General features: G+C 39.7%; 1 protein-coding gene across 7 annotated transcripts in view; it reads left to right on the top strand.

Moving 5' to 3' along the window:
• Positions 1 to 17,486, top strand: part of Nktr (natural killer cell triggering receptor) — a 36,647-nt gene that overhangs the window by 5,986 nt on the left and 13,175 nt on the right. For 5 of the 7 annotated variants that reach the window (XR_005976500.1, XM_041676939.1, XM_041676938.1 and 2 more), the window contains 6 exons: positions 842 to 886; positions 2,674 to 2,761; positions 11,768 to 11,797; positions 12,848 to 12,993; positions 13,957 to 14,179; positions 15,436 to 15,591. Coding sequence is in view for 6 of the 7 variants with exons in the window: in XM_041676939.1 (XP_041532873.1) it covers positions 842 to 886; positions 2,674 to 2,761; positions 11,768 to 11,797; positions 12,848 to 12,993; positions 13,957 to 14,179; positions 15,436 to 15,591 (688 nt within the window). In the remaining variant the exon portion in view is untranslated. Of the gene's footprint in view, positions 1 to 841; positions 887 to 1,188; positions 1,217 to 2,673; positions 2,762 to 11,767; positions 11,798 to 12,847; positions 12,994 to 13,956; positions 14,180 to 15,435; positions 15,592 to 17,486 lie in introns of all 7 variants that reach the window. The other 2 variants (XM_041676942.1, XM_041676940.1) reach the window with 2 other exon arrangements.

The raw sequence follows: 17,486 nt of genomic DNA, 5'->3' as shown, positions 1-17,486 counted from the left end.
GTTGTATTCCTAATAAATCCATTCATCAGTCTGTAAAGAATCTCATTATTGCTTTTAGTGAATATCATGTCTCAGAATGATGTGAATATTGTGTCCTCAGTGCATCAGTGTTGGATGAAGAGATGTTACAGATCTAGAATTTGTGAAAAAGTAAAAGACTATGACATTTTATTTTGTTTATATAATTAATTTTAGTAACATTGTATCTCATAGATTTACCATCCAGTGAATACCATAGTATTGCCCAATTACAGCTATTCTAGAAATTTCTTAGTGTGACTACTGCTTGAAATAAGATCATTTTCTGATAGTATTTATCATAATATTTTAAAGATTAAATTAATTGCATGTACCTAGAATCATGGGGGTTTTGTTTTTTGAGCAATTAAAGGCAAAAATATTTTCTTCAGGATATTGATGCCATCAAAAATAATTTATTGGGCTGGGAATGTAGCTGAATGGTAGAACACTTGCTTGGTGTATGTCAGACCCTGGTTTCTCTCAAGTACTACAGTAATAATAATAGCGGTGGATGTGGTGGCATGTACCTATAATCCCAACACTCAGGAGGTCACCTTGACCTACAATATTGAGACTGTGTCTTAAATCAAAAGCAAATAGAACTGTCAAGGTACTTAGCAGGTAAAGGCACTTGTGACCACGCCTGATGACTCCTATGGTGGAAGGGGAAAACTGACTCCTGCAGCTGTCCTGACACACACATTCACACTGTTGCACACATACACTTGTGTGTACGCACCTACACTAAATAGATGTTTAGAAGATACTAATTTTCATGTGTTGAATATTTAAAGTTTTCATTATGGCTCATTGTTTTCAGGTAACGGAAAAGGTGGAGAATCAATTTATGGTGGATACTTTAAAGGTAAGGTCTGGTATTTTGTGTTTTTTGTTTCAGTTCTGATATAAAGCAAGTTTGGTCGCATACTTTATTGAGAAGAGGTTTACTTGTAGTTCACGTTTTGCATGAAACTAATGCTGCATGAAAATACTTTATTTGCATGAGTTTGGGGATAAATTATTGTAATATATAACTTTTAATTGACAAGATTAATTAAGGCTAACTTTAAGGTTAAACATGACTTTCAGCATGGAGGTTAGGCAACTTTATACATGAAAACTCCTATCTTCCTGCCTAAAACTGTCAACATATTCTTTTGTTTATAGAGAATGTGGTCTTTTGCAAAATGAAAAGGTAAGAGAACGAAGCTCAGTAACACAAACTCCACTCTGCTCCCTTGTGCCCTCCTAATAAATCCACGGACAGTCCGGTCAGGTTGTGGCTGGATTTCTGTATTGTTTGAAGATTTGGAAAAATCTGTGATTTCATATGTACATCTGTGCCTTTGTTCCTTTACAATTGGTTATTAGTTCTACATCAGGGAAAAAAGAACCTAGTTGTGGTTTTTCCACACCTAAACCAAGCAATTTCTTTGAATAAAAGTTGGTATTTTTTCCTTTCTCAAAGGTTTGTATGTTTTCTTTTGTGTACTAGAACTTTATGGTTGTATTTTACTGCTATAGTAGTAACATTTCATAAGTCTAACTATTGCACTTCCCCAAAAAGCCTTAGAAAAGTCAGTTGCAGGGATTTACAGTGGGCTCCAGCATTGCTGGGCGTTAGTGATAGCAAAGCTGCAGTGTGTAATGGTCTTTTGTATTTCCTTTGGGGGAAATGGATCACTTCTCTTTTTCAGAAGCCTGTCCCCAAGGTAATCCTTTCTTTAAAGTTTTGTGTTTCTGTTTGTTCTAAAGAAAGATTTGCTTGTATGAATGTAAAAAGAAATTTGGTTTTAAAGATATTTCTCCCAAATACTTACCAGGCCTGATCCTGCTTAGCTTCTGATAGTAGAGGAGATCAGGCGTTTCCAGAATGATATCACACTATCTGGTTTTAAAGATACTTGTACTGAATTAAAGCCATCTGTAAGTGATGATGATGGCAGAATTTTTTCCCTTTCTAGCTTGTTCTAATGGCACGTAGCAACTTACACTTAATGTTGTGGGCCGCTTAATGTGGCTGTTCCCTGTGGCAAATGCTTTTGTATCTTAAAATTGTATTTTACCTTTTAAAATGTTAGATTTATACAACTTTCTTCTTTAGGTAATTTTGTGATCCTTCTGATACTTAATTTGATATTTCCCTAAAACTTAAATATATGTAACATTTTTGTTCTCATAGACCAGCTTGACTTCAGTAGAAAAATAAATTTACCATACAAATGCTAAGCATTTAAGGTTAGGCTTATTAAAACTCAACTATGTATATAGTTCATATGTCAGGCTAATTGGAAACTTGAAGGAAATACATTTTACTATAGATGTTTTCCTAAAAACATCCTGACTGATGCTCCGTGAGAGTTAGTAGTTTATGTGTCATTTAGCCAGGCATGTTCCTGCGGAGGTGACTGTTCTAAGGCTGTTTGTACTGAGTGTTAAACACCTATTCTTTTCCTCAAGGCTTGAAGTAGTATCTTGTCGGCCTTTTTGTGCTTTTGTTACTTGATTAGTTAATTTTTTTTTCTAAATATTGCCACATATCTTACTGACCAGAAGAGGAATTTCATCCTTTGCTTTCAATTTAGTACTTGAGCATTACTTTAAAGGCTGCTTATAATTGGAGACTAACAAATTTGTGTTTTCTTCAAACAGATGAAAACTTTATTCTCAAACATGACAGAGCGTTCCTTTTGTCAATGGCAAATCGAGGGAAACATACCAATGGTTCCCAGTTTTTCATGTGAGTAGGCTTAATGCAGAGATGAGCTTTTCCTACAGAGAAGCGCTGTTCATGAGAAAGATGGGATAGCTAACCTCATTGTACTGCTCAGACTGACAGCCTTGGTTTGGCTCTGTGTTTCTGATGTCGCATAGTAACTGATAATCTCTAATGGCTGCTTCAGCACACATCCTGGGCTTGAAGATTGGAATCTGAAGGTGCATACTGTTTCCAGGATACACTTGACTGTAACTTCTTCCTCATTTGAAGACTCAGTTTAGAAACCTAGATTGGAATATGAACTCAAGGTGAACAAGCAAAAATTGTCCATAATGTCACCTAGCCGGATGTGGTAGTGCACACCTTTAATCCTAGTACTTGGGTGGCACAGTCAGGCCGGCCTGGTCTACATAGCAAGTTCCAAAACAGCTAGAGTTATAGAGCTACATAGTGATACCCTGTCTTTAAAAAAAAAAGTCTATGATGGGTGCTAGGCACAAGGTAAACCATCATGTGAGCTTTTGTTTTTGTTTTCTCTTTTGCTATGAGCCTGTTTTGAGAGAGGTAACATTTTCTAACTAGGTATAGGAAAATGAGACAACTCAACATTGTCTGTCATTTTTCCAAAATTTGTAGATGTTACTCAACAAACTTTAAATTACTAAATTTTCTTTTAAAAGAGCCACATATCTTTTGGGCTGGGTGTGTGGTTCAGTGTTGATAAAACACTTGACACATGAGCCGAAGGACCTGAGTTTGGTCCCCAGAGCCCGTAAAGGTGGAAAGAGAAAACCAGCTCTGCAAAGTTGTCTTCTGACCTTCACACGTGTGCCTACACAGCCATACAGACATCAGGCACAATAAGGACATATTTTTTAAAGAACATGTTTTTTGTTTGTATGTGCATGCACAGCCAAAAACTAGATTTTCATGTAAACATTCTAAGTAAAACCTTTGGCATCCTTTTAATTATATTCATAGCTAAGTGTATTTTTTATTATCTAATTACATAAAATATGAAAATAATTGTCCAGCATGCAGTTTAATACTTTTGATAATAATCTCTGTTCTATGTATATTGGAAAAATATCTTATTCATGGTTTATCACAAGTTTTCTTTTACATCTTTCTGAATGGATAAGTATGAATAGCGCTTCTCTGTCTTTAAAGGAGTCAATTATTCATATAAAAAACTCATATTTTAAGTTTGTTTGAAAGATTTCCAACATGATCTGAAGAAGTTCAGATAAGGGGCATTCTATTCCTAAGGATGTCCTAAAAATGGAGAGCTAGTAGGAGGTGGTGGTGTGGGGTTACGGGGAAGGAAAGCTGAGGCAGTCACCCCACAGATGGCTAGTTACCCCCTTTTTCACTGGAGCACTTTTCCTGTTGGGGGTAGGGGCATTGCAAAGTAAGAGGTAGAATTTCAAAAGCTTTGTAGTAACTCCATGTCAAAGCTGTTTGCTCTAAGGCCTTATTGTTTCCATTTTTAAGCTTATCTGAACTGTGAACATGAAAAACTAATGATTCATTGGTCAGGAACGTGCCATCTGAGGGCTCTAAAGTTTCTTTTTTATGTCATTACGTTTAAAATGTGTCTTATCGGGTAGTAGCAGTTTCTTGCCTTTATTATATATAGTCTGCTTGCTTTATCCTGTTACCTTGTCATTGAATAGCTACTTGAATCTCTAGGAACATTTAGTAAAGGCATTATGGCCTAATTCCGCATTGGACTGCTGTTTGAAGAGGAATGCCAAAGGAAAATTTTAAATCAATAAATTAGGAATAAAAAATTTAAGCTTGTTTTCAGAACTAACTATAGATAGCACTAAAATCATGGGATGCATGATAAAAAGATTTTCTATCTTTAGTTTGGTGAAAAGTTATAATGAAACTTTCTTGTGGAGAAGAGTTCACAGTCTTAGAAGTAACTGATCATTTTGCACTCACACAAAGTTTGTTCTAATTTTTTTTAAGTAACTTGTGTGCCTATGTGCTGCTTTATGCTGACTGAAAATTCCAGTTTCCACGAGTTGCAAGATAAAATCAAACTGATGTTCACTTTCTGAACAAAATATTCTGACTTTTATGAAAAGGATAAATACAAAGAGATGGTGGCCAATAAAGGAGAAATCTTTGAAACTCTGTATTTTGCAAGCCAATATTCTTCTGGAGCTGGAAATCATAAAACGAATAATTTACATCTTTAGTTCTGTGTATAATCATAGGTGAGACCTACCCAGTAGCTTTCCTGGGACAGTGCTTGGGGGTGTGTTCTCCACCACACACTTCATTGGCACCTTGGTAGTAGTTCTGAAGGAGAAAGAAAGGATACTGTCGAAAGAGAGGCCCAGATGTGCCTTATTGTTCCATTGGTCTTGCAAAGGACCCGGTAAACATCTGCACAGAATGGTGCTCAGTTTGTGTCCCACGAATCTACAGGTCCTGAGGAGTGAATTTGGTGCTGTTATATGGCCCATGGAAGTCCCTCGGGGATTCCTGTGCTCTGTGCACTTAACTGTTGTCTTGATTCTCACATTAAGCAGCTTCCCTTCCTAAGATGTACATTGTTTTCATCAGTATAATTTGATGTACGATATTTTCAGTGGCTGAAACTTTGTGTGTGTGTGGAGAGAATATATCTTAGCAGGTATATATTAACAGATAAATATTTTATGATCATAAATAGTGAAGATGAGGTTTTCTTTACAGCCATTTGTAATTTAACTGTTAACTACTTGTGTTGACTGCTGTATAAACTGGTGCTTCTGTTTGGGGAACTTACATAGAAGAAAAGACATTTTTGGGAGTAGTGCCACTCGAGAAGTGGCAAGGAAATGGTGTGTGGCCCCATCTTCATAAAGTCGTAAGGAAATAAGAGTTCACATGGAAACATTTTGTAAGAAGTTCAGAATCTTGGGACCACACTCACCAAGTCAGTCCTTGTTATTTTGACTCATTTTGTCATTTTCTCTTTATATTTTAGATCAAGTATGAGAAAAACCCAGTCAGTGTTACAGGGCAGAAAGTATAGTTCGGTGATGGAAAGCTGGCCTTGGAGCTGGCCTTGGATGTACCAGGCCATGGGCTCAGTCACCAGAAAACAAGTGAAGCAATGGATGGGTCAGGAAAAAGCTGTGGAGTTAGAGATCGTGTGGGACAAGGTTTTTGTTCTGTCGAGAATGAAATGCTAAATAAATAAGGAAGAAAAAACGTGCAGTCCAGGCTGCACCAGAGTCTTTTCTCACACTCTGGAAGAAAATGTCAAGACAGGAAGAAAGCTGCTGACTGCATGCTCCAGGGTCAGAGTGCTGTGTTCTGATCCATGTGGCTGAGTGTCAGAGGCAGGGACATTCTGAGAAAGAAAGTGACATCTGGGAAAACTGTTTAGCTGTTGTTGCTAGTGATAATTCTGTAATCACTATAATGATTTATATTGCCTGAAGTCATTGAGTTGAGAGGAAAGCGTTATAAAACAATTAGAAAGGCCAATTTATAACTTTTGTTATTACCACTTTCCTGGGATAGAATGCATACCTATGGTGTGGCTCATGCCTGTGATCCCAGCACTCTGGTGGCTGTGGAAAGGAGAACAGCTGTGGATTTCAATACAGAGTGAGTTCCAAATCATCCTAGGACACACAGCAGAAGACCTTGTCTCAGAAAACCACACACACATACACACAACAAAGAAACCTTGGTTTTAGTTCTGCTTTTCTGTACCCCGAGTTACTTTTTAAAATCTTTGTATTTTTTATAAAAGCTGGCATCACTTTATGTGTGTGCATGTTCTCAGGTGCTCTTGAGAACAGAAGGTAGAAGTTGACATCAGGTATCTTTCTTTGTCAACCCCTCCCCTTATCTTTTTGAGATAGTTTCTCACTGAAGCTGGAGCTCTCTGGATTCTCCTAGGCTGGCTGGCTGGCAAATCCCAGTAACTTTCCTTTCCCTGCCCTCTCCAGCCAGTTCCAGCATTATAGGCACATGCTCCTACCAGCTGCTGTGTGGGTACTAGCTCTTGGAACTAGGGCCCCCTCATACTTACACAGTAAACACTCACCGACCCATCTACCAAGCCCCAAATAGCCCTATTTTTAAGATAAACTATAAACATTTTAGAAGAAAGAGCTTGTCTTACAGAAAGACCCTGTGAATAAACAGAATGATTTGTGTACAGACATTGTTCTGTAGCTGCGTAGTTTTCACCATCAGAAAAACACCTCAGAAAGGCTTGGGGCTTACTTCTCTCAACCAGGAGCTGCAGCAGTCTCACTCCCTCAGCTGCTGCTAAGATATTTTTCAGGCAGGCCTTTAAAAAACAAAACAGTCTTTTGTGCACATGAGTGTTTTGCTTGTATGTCTGTGTACCATGTGCATGCAGTGCCCTCAGAGGCCAGAAGAGGGCATTAGATCCTCTGGAACTAGAATTGTAGTTGTGAGCCACCATGTGGGTGCTGGGCATTGAGCCTGGGTTCTGTGGAAGAGCAGCCACACTCGTACTCCCAGCTGTCTCTCCAGCCCCAAATAGGCCTTTTTATAGCTTCAAAGCTTTGGTCAGTGTATGTTCCTGGCCACTATTCTTGGTCTTGATAATTTTTATGAAAACAAGATAATATAGAAAAGCTCATTTGACCTTTTAAACATTTTTTTTTCTTTTTCTTAGGATCTTATAAACTCAGTCCTCTAAACCAAGGTTGGCTGGAACACAGACCACCTGCCTCTGTCTCTGCCGCCTTGTGCAGTAAAGACATGTGCCTCTATACTCAGCCTGCTTATTATATATATGAAGTTCTTTTTTCTTCTCCCTGTTTTTATTTTACATGTATGGGTGTTTTGTCTGCATGTATGTCTGTGTACCATAAGGATACCATGCCTCTGGAGGCAGAAGAGGGGTGCCATATCTCCCGAGACTGAATTCCATAGCTAGTTGTGAGCTGCCATGTGGTGCTAGGAGATGAGACTGCGGTCCTGGAAGAGCAATCAGTTCACTTTTGTTGTGCTGCATAGGCTTTGTTTGTTTTCAGGGGAAGCAATAACTTCATATACTATTTTCAGAAATCTTTTGAGAGGAAAGGAGTTTGTGATTCTGAACTCAAAGAGTGCTTATGTGACATACATGCTAGCAGTCATGAAGAAATGTTGTGTGTGTTTCCTTTATATTAGAGCTGAGCTTTAGAAGGCTCTTCTGTCTGAGTGGCCTTGGGAACATAGTGCATTGTGAGTTTCTCCCGCCTTGTGACAGCTGCAGTTGCAGGCTGTGAAGGAACAAGTTGAATGTCAAAGATGACATTAGATTAGTTGTTTTTAGTGCCCTCTTCCCTTAGGTCTGCAGTACCTTTCTGTTTTACACTCTGAAAACTGCATGATTTAAAACTTTTTTTTGTGTGTGTGTGTGACACTAATGCATGTATCATTACCTATATAAGAGATTCTAATTTACTTTTGCAACATTTTAACTAATCTATCTAAAATTCTATCAAGTTTTTGTTTGTAGTATAGTAGAAGGTTTTTGGTTTATATAGTCATAGGTTTTTTTAAATTTTCATTAGTTAAAATTCATATGTGTGTTTTCTTAAAAATTCTTGTAAGAGGAAAAACCAGATTAGACATAAATCCTGTGGCCGGGATTTGACATCATGCTCCAAGGCTGTCACCTCTGTTGCCATTTGAGTCTCAGAGAAGATCCCTAAGTTCTAATTGTGCCTTTAGGACTGTTTTAATTAATTCTGTTCAGTGACTTAATAGCTTGAGTACATGCAGCAAGCAGTGAGCCCGTCTAGTCTCTGTCCAAATCACTCTCCAGTTGTGTTGTGACATAGCTAATATGTCAGCTCTGTTATGTTGTGATAAACAGCCAAAAAAAAAAAAAAACAATTTAAAAGGCAGAGACGTGAACACAAACTGAATTAGTTAAGTTCCTCAAGTTCTGTTTTGAATGATCTGAACTTGGGTTTTTTTGTTTTTTTTGGTGGGGATGGGTGATCTTTACTTTCTACCAGGAAGTTCCTACTTCTTAGTATTTGGATTTGTATGTCTGTGTTCATACTCAAGATGCATTACCTTTATGAGAAAGATGGCATAGCTAGTCTCTATGATTATAAATGTTTTATTAGCTGTTACCATCCCCTGTGTTAAAGTACCATGAGTCTAAGAAGATCTCCACAAGGCTTTTCTAAAACAAAATCCATCTCTTCATAAATATCTTGTAAAAGAAAATTTAGAGCCCTCCATTTTAAAAAGCTTTCTTTGCATAAAATTTATAAAATTTTAATTTCAACGTTATATTGATATTAAAACATAGATTCAGTCTTGTCTTAAAAGTGTATTACAATTTATTTCTTGCCATTTTTGTGTAAAATTTACAGAAAGAGTGTTACACCGTGCGCTCCAAAGGTAATGTCTCATTACTCTAAGGCTCTCTCTTTTTCTTTGCCTTTGTTTCTTTAATCCTATTGTTATGTGTATTGAAACATTTTAAGGAAAAAGCTTTCTGCTTGTTTTGTGTAGCAGCAGTGTATGTAAAACAAAGGTGTTTGTTGCTTATGGTTAACCTCAGAGTACAGTTTATTTCAGTGGCTCGTGAGCTCAATGGGCGGTGTTTTACATTAGGATTTCAGGAACTAGTAAGGTCCAAAAGCTACTCCGATGATGGCATAAATGTAGTTTATTATTTGGAACAACAGCAATACTTTTCAGTTTGTGATTTAAATGAACCCTTGCAGTAACTGCTTTGAGTGGATTCAGGGCCTGGAGTGACTGTATCTAAGTGACAGGAGAGAACACAGGTGTGTGAGCACTGAAGCCTTAATTAGTGTGTATAAACTTGCACATCTCTGAGTCTTCATTTACTGTGTGTGTATTGCTGTCATGAGTGATTTCATTGAGACCATTGGGTGTGGTAAAGAGTTGGGTAGGGTTCCTCTGTCTGCTTTAACAGACTTTGCTGAGCATATGGCCTCTCCTGCCCTCCTCGTTATCCTACGGGCTGTTGACTGTTTACCATGTGTGCTGTAAATACGGTGCCAATGTGCCTGCCCTACAGAGAGCCCTGGAATTTGTAGGCCCAAATCCAGAGAGTTCCTTTTTTGTGAAATATTGTTCATGTTCTTACTGTGTATTCTGTCCCAGTTAAGGTGCAAGCTGGTCTTTCTGTATCCTGAATTGCAGGATATTTTACTGAATTGACAGTCAGTTAAATGATTGACATTGGTTTGGACACTGAGCAGACAGAGGCAGAGGTGGCCCTTTCCTCTATTCATGTGTACATTAAGGGCTGAGTTTGTTTATCAGCCAGTTCTCATTTGAATTAAACACGGAACTGGGCCTGACCCTGTCGCTCAGTGGTTGAGCACATTTCTAGCACATATGAGGGACTTAGGTTCATTTTCAAAATAAGACAGGTCATCTGTCCCTAAGATCACTGTTCATCCTCAGTTAGTCTGAGTCTGTATTGCTGCAGCGAGCTGGAATTTGTTCCAAGAGTTTGCCTTACATAGCTTTTATAGTATTTGTTAGCTGAGGTGGCAGTCGAATTAGACTTTGTGTGCTAGAAAAATCCGTAGTCCTTCTCAATGCTGGATTCCTGCGAGTGAGGCCCAAGAAAGGAGAAGCAGCATATCTAGCCAGCAAACAACCACAGATGCTCATCTACACAGCAGAGCCATCGTCCCTTTCCTGGAGGCACCTTACACCTTCTGAGCACGTATTGCTGTCCAGCTCGTGTGTTAGTTTCAGTTTAGGGAAAGTTGTACAACACAGAAAACATTTTTGTTTTTCGGTTATTGTCTGTCATGGCTTCTGGGTGATTGTTTCATAGTTTCAGTGTTTCTGGCTCACCAGTTGTTAGATTTTCTTCATTTCTTTTCCCTTTTTTGTTACCTGTTTTTATTTTTATTTAAAAATTAAACTGGCTTTAATTTCTACTCAATTTTCTAAGAAATATTTGAGACTTGTGACTTTAAAACTCAGAATTTTATTTAAAGTTCTGAAACTTAAGTTGACATTAAACTTTTTTTAAGTTAAATCTGTCTATACTCCTCTAACAGAACTGGATGTTCTTAAAGTAAGTATAAGCATTACAGTCTCTTATACAGTAATGTTTTTTGGCATTTTTGTAAGGTTAAATTGTGTTCTGTTCATGTGTCTTAGAATAGCTTTAATACGGTCTGATAGGTCATCTGTTTCCATCTACTAATTGAGGTTCCGGTGGTCTAACGCTGATCAAGCTATCCACTTTCAATTTTTTGCATTGTAATTCACATATAAATATCTATGGAAAATGTTATGGGAAAACCAGCTTGGGTTCAAAATATCTTAACCAAGTATACCCCACAGATTTCCCAACAGTGACAGTGGGACATTCACAGAGCAGCTTTTGGGGTATTTTCTGGACCTTGGAAATTGAAGATGTCAATACCCCCTCAATTCTTATTTTGCTGTGAGGAGTATCAGCTGTTTGAAAGTCCCTCCCTTTTGCATTTTCAGAGTGTGACTGGCAAAGCTTGAATGAAAGAAGAGGGGCAGGCAGTTCTGCAGCTAGGACTCCTCAGGCTCCTTCGCTGCCTGCCTTAAAGTAGATGCAGACTGTCTCAGTCTTAAGTAACAAACCAAAGAGCCAGTGGGGGTGTAGCCAGTGCTCATCACTCCTCCTAGTGGGGCAAGGCCTTCCTACTTGTTCAATTATGCTAGGAAATTGGTTTTGTTTTTTAATGTTTGTTTCTGTTGCTATTACTGTTTTTGGTTTGAGAGTAAATTTAATTTCAGTGTGTACACTATACATTTTCCTATAATGCAAATGAAACCTATCTCATATAGTCTAATAGAATTGCTTCTATAATTCATTGCAATCTTGGTTTTTTTAAATCAGCAAAATGGCTACTATTGGTGTTTGGATATAATGTTTAACATTTTTTTCTGTCTTTTTATCTTTACTTCTTTGTTTACTACATGCTGTGTTTAAACCTTCTGCTTTCTTCATCTGAATACGTCATTTTTGATGCCATCTTTGTGTTGATGTTTATTGTACAGAACTACAAAGCCTGCTCCACACCTGGATGGGTAAGCATCAAGTTATTAAAATCTTGGGACGTTATTTCGGTGATAAGCCTGAAAGACAGGTTGACCAGGAGTTAGTCTTTCATTGTCAAGCTCTTCTTGAGGGAGGCACAAAGAACAGTAGTTTTGAGAGCCCATCGCCTTGTATGACTGAAGAGGTCTTCCCCTTGTGCCCATAGGTAGGCTTCCCATCCATGTGGTTTTGATTGCCCCTGTTGAGGTGATTTCTCAGTATGAAGTATATCAGATTTGGGTTTTTGTTTGTTTTGTTTTGTTTTGTTTTCCGAGACAGGGTTTTTCTGTAGCTTTGAAACCTGTCCTGGAACTAGCTCTTGTAGACCAGGCTGGCCTTGAACTCACAGAGATCCGCCCGCCTCTGCCTCGCCAAGTGCTGGGATTAAAGGTGTGTACCACCACTACCTGGATGATTTCTTTTAAGTCAGAATCAGCCAATATTTTTAGTCTGTGGATGAGTTTTCTTTTTCTGTTCCAGCATTTTTTGTTTGGTTTGGTTTGGTTTTTTGAAGCAGGGTTTCTCTGTGTGTAACAGTCCTGGCTGTCCTGGAACTTGCTTTGTAGACCAGGCTGGCCTCGAACTCACTGAGATCTGCCTGCCTCTGCCCCCCCCCCCCCAGTGCTGAGATTAAAGGTGTGCATCACCACTGCACACACTTAACCCTAGGAAGGCTAGGAGCCACTGCAGAACAGTCCCACTTCTCTTCAGATGAACTGTTGCTGTTTCTTATTATGACGTAGAATTCAAGTTGTCTTTCCCTTCTAGTTGGTTCATAACATTTTCAGTTCTCTGAACATGTTTTTTGTGGCATTGTCCCAATTACTGTTCATAATATAATTATAAGACTTATGTATTTATTTATTTATTTATGGTTTTTCGAGACAGGGCTTCTCTGTGGTTTTGGAGCCTGTCCTGGAACTAGCTCTGTAGACCAGGCTGGTCTTGAACTCACAGAGATCCTCCCGAGTGCTGGGATTAAAGGCGTGTGCCACCACCGCCCAGTGACTAATTTATTTCTTGAATTTATATTATGACAGGGTTCATGTTGTGTTTGGACTGGTTATTTCCGGTTTTGAAGTAATTGAACAGATTGAAAATCTGAAAACGGATGCTGCGAGCAGACCTTATGCAGATGTCCGAGTTATTGACTGTGGGGTGCTTGCCACAAAGTTGACAAAAGATGGTAAGAACTTTTGGAGGGTGGAGGAGTCTGTGATAGAGGTGAAAGAGTATGCCCAACTTGAAGACACCTTCTAAATGTCTAAGATACCTTCTAAATGTCTAAGATACCTTCTAAATATCTAAGATACCTTCTAAATGTCTAGGATACCTTCTGAATGTCTAGGATACCTTCTGAATGTTAGTGTGAATAGTGGTAGCATTGGTGCTTCAATGCCATTCTTCATCCCATCCACCACCAGATGCCGTCAGTTCCTCGTTGCTTCTGCCTGGCTGCTGGCTGATCCAGGCCATCTCGTGCCTGTATTATTGAAGTGCCCTCCTAGCTATCTGCCTTGCTCCTGTCTTGTTTTCATGTGAACATTCGTCAGCAGGAGTTCTTCTGGTTTTTTGTTTGTTTGTTTGTTTTGTTTTACTTTGTTTTGTCTTTAGCAGCTACCAAAGTGATCCTCTTAAGCCACATTTCATATGCACATCCTTCCTGTCCTGACACCTGTAGTGGTACCCTCAGCACATAGGCCTGTGACTCTCTGTTGTCTTTATTTTTCCCTTACCCATTGTCTTCCATCCACACTGACCTTTATTCAGACACTAAGGAACTTTTGTGCCTGCCCTGGGATGTCTAGAACATTGCTTGTTAAGATATCTATATGATATCCCTCCTTTAGGGCTCTGTTCAAGTGTAGTCTTAAGCTACCTGCTTCTTTGTTCCCTTTGCATTATTTCTTTTCTGTCCTAGCTCTCATCACTTGTCACACTGATTTAGAATATAGGCTTCATGGTGGGCAAGGGCATTGATATTTTTCAAGTTTGCAGACAACTATCTTATCTGTAACTGAGGAAAAATTTACATCTAGTTTTAGTTTGCTGAGCACGAAGCAGTTACGTGATGATCAGTAGTCACTGTTTCACTCTGGATGATGTGCACTGGGTTCAAGTACTAATGTTTTTGTTAATGTCTATTAAGTTTTTGGGAAAAAAAGGAAGAAGCCAACACATTCAGAAGACTCGGATTCTTCTTCCAGTTCCTCTTCCTCTTCAGAATCATCCTCAGAAAGTGGAGTTGAGGAAGAGAGAATCAGAAGGAGGAGACACAAGAGAAGGCCCAAAGTCAGACACACTAAAAAGAGACGGAAGGAGATGAGCTGTTCAGAGGAGCCCAGGAGGAAGCGCACAGTGAGCCCTGAAGGGTAAGTGTGAGTCAGTGGTCCGACCCAGCACAGGGCCTGCACAGTGACCACTCTGCAGGCTCAGTGTTGTTGTGCACCCCGAACTGAGAGAGGGGAGGGAGCCTTTGGATTTAAATCGATGCCTATAACAATGTAGGAGTGGCATAGACTTCTCAGCAAAAATTGGTATGTTTTCAGGTGCAGGTATTTCTGGACTTTTTTTTAATAATAAGTTTTATTTTGTGTGTTCAAAGATGTTTGTATGTAGTAGATGTGCATATGTGTTGAGGTCAGAAGATAGTTTGGAGGAGTGATTTCTTTCTAACAGATGGGTCCCAAGGGATTAAATTCAAGATATGAGGTTTGGTGATTAGAGCCTATATTCATTGAACCATCTTTCCTGCCCTAATTCCTGAAAATTCTTTTTTTCAATACAGTGTTTTTATTTATTCTGAGAATTTCATACATGTCTACAAGGTAATTTGATCATCTACTTCCTAATCCCTCTTCAAATCCCAGTACCCACTATGTCTCCCTTCTCTTTTATTTTAATCTCTCTCTCTTATTTTCAATAACCCACTGAGTCCATTTAATGTGACCTGTATGTGCAGGGGTATAGGGCCACCCACTGGAGCATAGGAGTATGTATCAGGGTCCACACCCCTGAAGAAAACTGATTCTCCCTAAAGCAAGACATGGGTAATTGAGATGGCTCAGTGACTGCTCACCAAGCCTGACAACCTGAATTTGATCCCTGGGACACCTGTGGTCAGAGGAGCAAGCCATCGCCCACAGGTTGTCTCACTCCAACATCATGGCATGTGCACAGTAGCATACACAAATAAATACAGTTTTAAAAGAGGAAACATTGCCAGGCAGTGGTATTGCACGCCTTTAATCCCAACACTCAGGAAGCAGAAGCAGACAGATCTCTGTGAGTTCGAGTTCAGCCTGGTCTACAGAGTGAGTTCTAGGACAGTCAGGGCTGTTACACAGAGAAACCTTGTATTGAAAATCCAAAACAAACAAACAAAAAAAGGAAACATTAGTAGCATTGACAACTTCCATTTCAAAATTTTAGTATTCTGTTTTTTTTTCTCTTTTTAATTTTTTTCTCTTTTTTGTAAAAATTTTCTTTGCTCTGGATTTTTAAAATATATTTGTTGTTTTTATATATTTGTAAAAATCAATAACTCGGGGTAAGTTTTGCTGTTTTATGTGCCTTTATTTGATGAAATACTAGCATCTAAATTGGTTACATGATTTATTTATTTTAGTTATTCTGAGAGGAGTGATGTGAATGAGAAAAGATCAAGTGATTCAAATGCTAAAAGAGAAAAGCCAGTTGTCCGTCCGGAAGAGATTCCTCCAGTTCCCGAGAACCGATTTCTACTTAGAAGAGATATGCCTGCTGTCACAGTGGAGCCTGAACCGTAAGTAGGCGGGTGGCACATTGCTCTTCTCCCTGCTGTGCCTGCGGACAGCAGCACCTTGCTCGTGGTTTCTGGGAATTAAGTGCATTGCTGCAGAACAGACCCTGGAGCAGCCCTAGCACAGAGGGAGGGAGTGCTGCCTTTCAGCTCCTCCTTCCTCTTGTAATCGGCCCTGGCCCTGGCCCTGGCCCTGGCCCTAGCACATGGGATAGTTAGTATGCCCAGTCTTGTAGGTGACTGGATCGCCAGTCAAGTTGACAGTGGTGGTTAGCAAGCACACTGTTTATTTTTGTCTCCTGATAGATAAGTCCACTATTTCATTGCAACTTTACATTCACTGTGACTCAGGCTTGGAGTACACAGAAGATACTGCGGGTAGTCCCCAGAGCACTGAGTGGCTTGTACCTCCTTTTTGGAACCCACACTTGAGTATATGACTAGATAAAGGAAGTGGGCACCTTATTCAGTGAGTGTGTGTTCTGCTGTTTTGGTTAGGTGTTTTTTGCCTACTCATGACTCTTGCTCTGTGTTGTAGATTGGCCTTGAATCTTCTAGAGGATTCGAGCTATAGCTGTGTATATGCTGCCATACCTGGAGGGAGGGAAATGCTTATTCGAGGTCTGGGAAGGTTATATTACTGATCTTACTGCATTGGCCTTTTGTTCAGAATGGGTTATCAGGTTGATTGAGCCCTGTGGATCCAACTGAGCCATGAAGTGTTTCACTTTTAATAATGCAGAGGTGACTGGAGGTAAAATTTAGTATCATAAATATTACTGTAGTTAATTTTCCTTGCATTGTGGCTTTAGATTTAGTCTCAAAAAATACTATTTAATGTACTTTTTATATTACATTTAAATTCAGAATTATTAAAATATTAAAAGGACATGAATATGGTGGCGTATGCATGTAGCCTAGCCATGAATGAGGACTTTTTTTAAACACATGAAAAGATTTTAATTTTTTTCTTTTTTTTTATTCTATGTGCCTTTCACATTATGCATCTCAATCCCATTGATTTCCCCGTCCCCTCACATCTACCTCTGCCTCTGCAACCCTCCCCCCAAAATAAAATAAAATTAAAGGGAAAAAAGGGAAAAATTGAAAATCTTATCATGGAAGCTGCCGTGTGACACAGTGAGTCGTGCAGTAAACCCTTTATCCGTGTGTCTGTACTTGCAAGTGTTCATACAAAGAGTCATTGGTCTGATTTGAGGCCTCTGGTTTCTGTTATATCATCAATGCTGGGCCCTTACAGAGACTCCTCTTGGTTATCCTGCTGTTGCTGTGGTGTGGAGATCCTGCAGTTTTGGATCTGCAGGCCAGACCCCTTCACATGCTGCAACAGTTCATGGATGGGGTGGATGTTGGCACGGGCCAAGTCATAACCCTGGTTCTGGCGCTAGGCAGCTGCAGGGTAGTCTGCCTGCCAGTTGCCAGTTCTCCCCTGTCCTCACCACTAGGGTGAGCTCTCCAGCATTGCCCCCAGCTAATCCACCCTTGCAGCGCCCTGAGCAAGTAAGTAGTAAGGTCAGTTCTCAGGGTCGCTTCTCCCCCACCTACACCATCAGGGCTAGTTCTGCTGTGTTGCCCAGGCAAGGTGCAGAGGCCACTCTCTTAAGTGCCGCAACTTGTTAAGGAGTAGGTACAGCCTTTCTGCTCTATGACCCCAGGGCCAGCTCTTCTGTCTCAGGAGTTGATGGACTGGGGGTAAGGAGAGAAGGTATCTCTCTTCCACCCATGCTGCCAGATACCGGATGAGTAATGGGGACAGCTCCCTTGCAACTTTGCGTCTGGGTCACCCACACCTCCAACAACAGGGCTGGCTCTGCTGTGCTGACCAGGCAAGGAGCAGGGCCTGCTCTCCTGAGTGCTGTTGCTGGCAAAGGGGAGGG

Source organism: Microtus oregoni, unplaced genomic scaffold, assembly GCF_018167655.1.
Source record: "Microtus oregoni isolate MIOR12 unplaced genomic scaffold, Mior012 000028F_ref0000031, whole genome shotgun sequence".
NCBI classification, from domain to species: domain Eukaryota; kingdom Metazoa; phylum Chordata; class Mammalia; order Rodentia; family Cricetidae; genus Microtus; species Microtus oregoni.
This window is presented reverse-complemented; position numbering and strand designations above follow the sequence as displayed.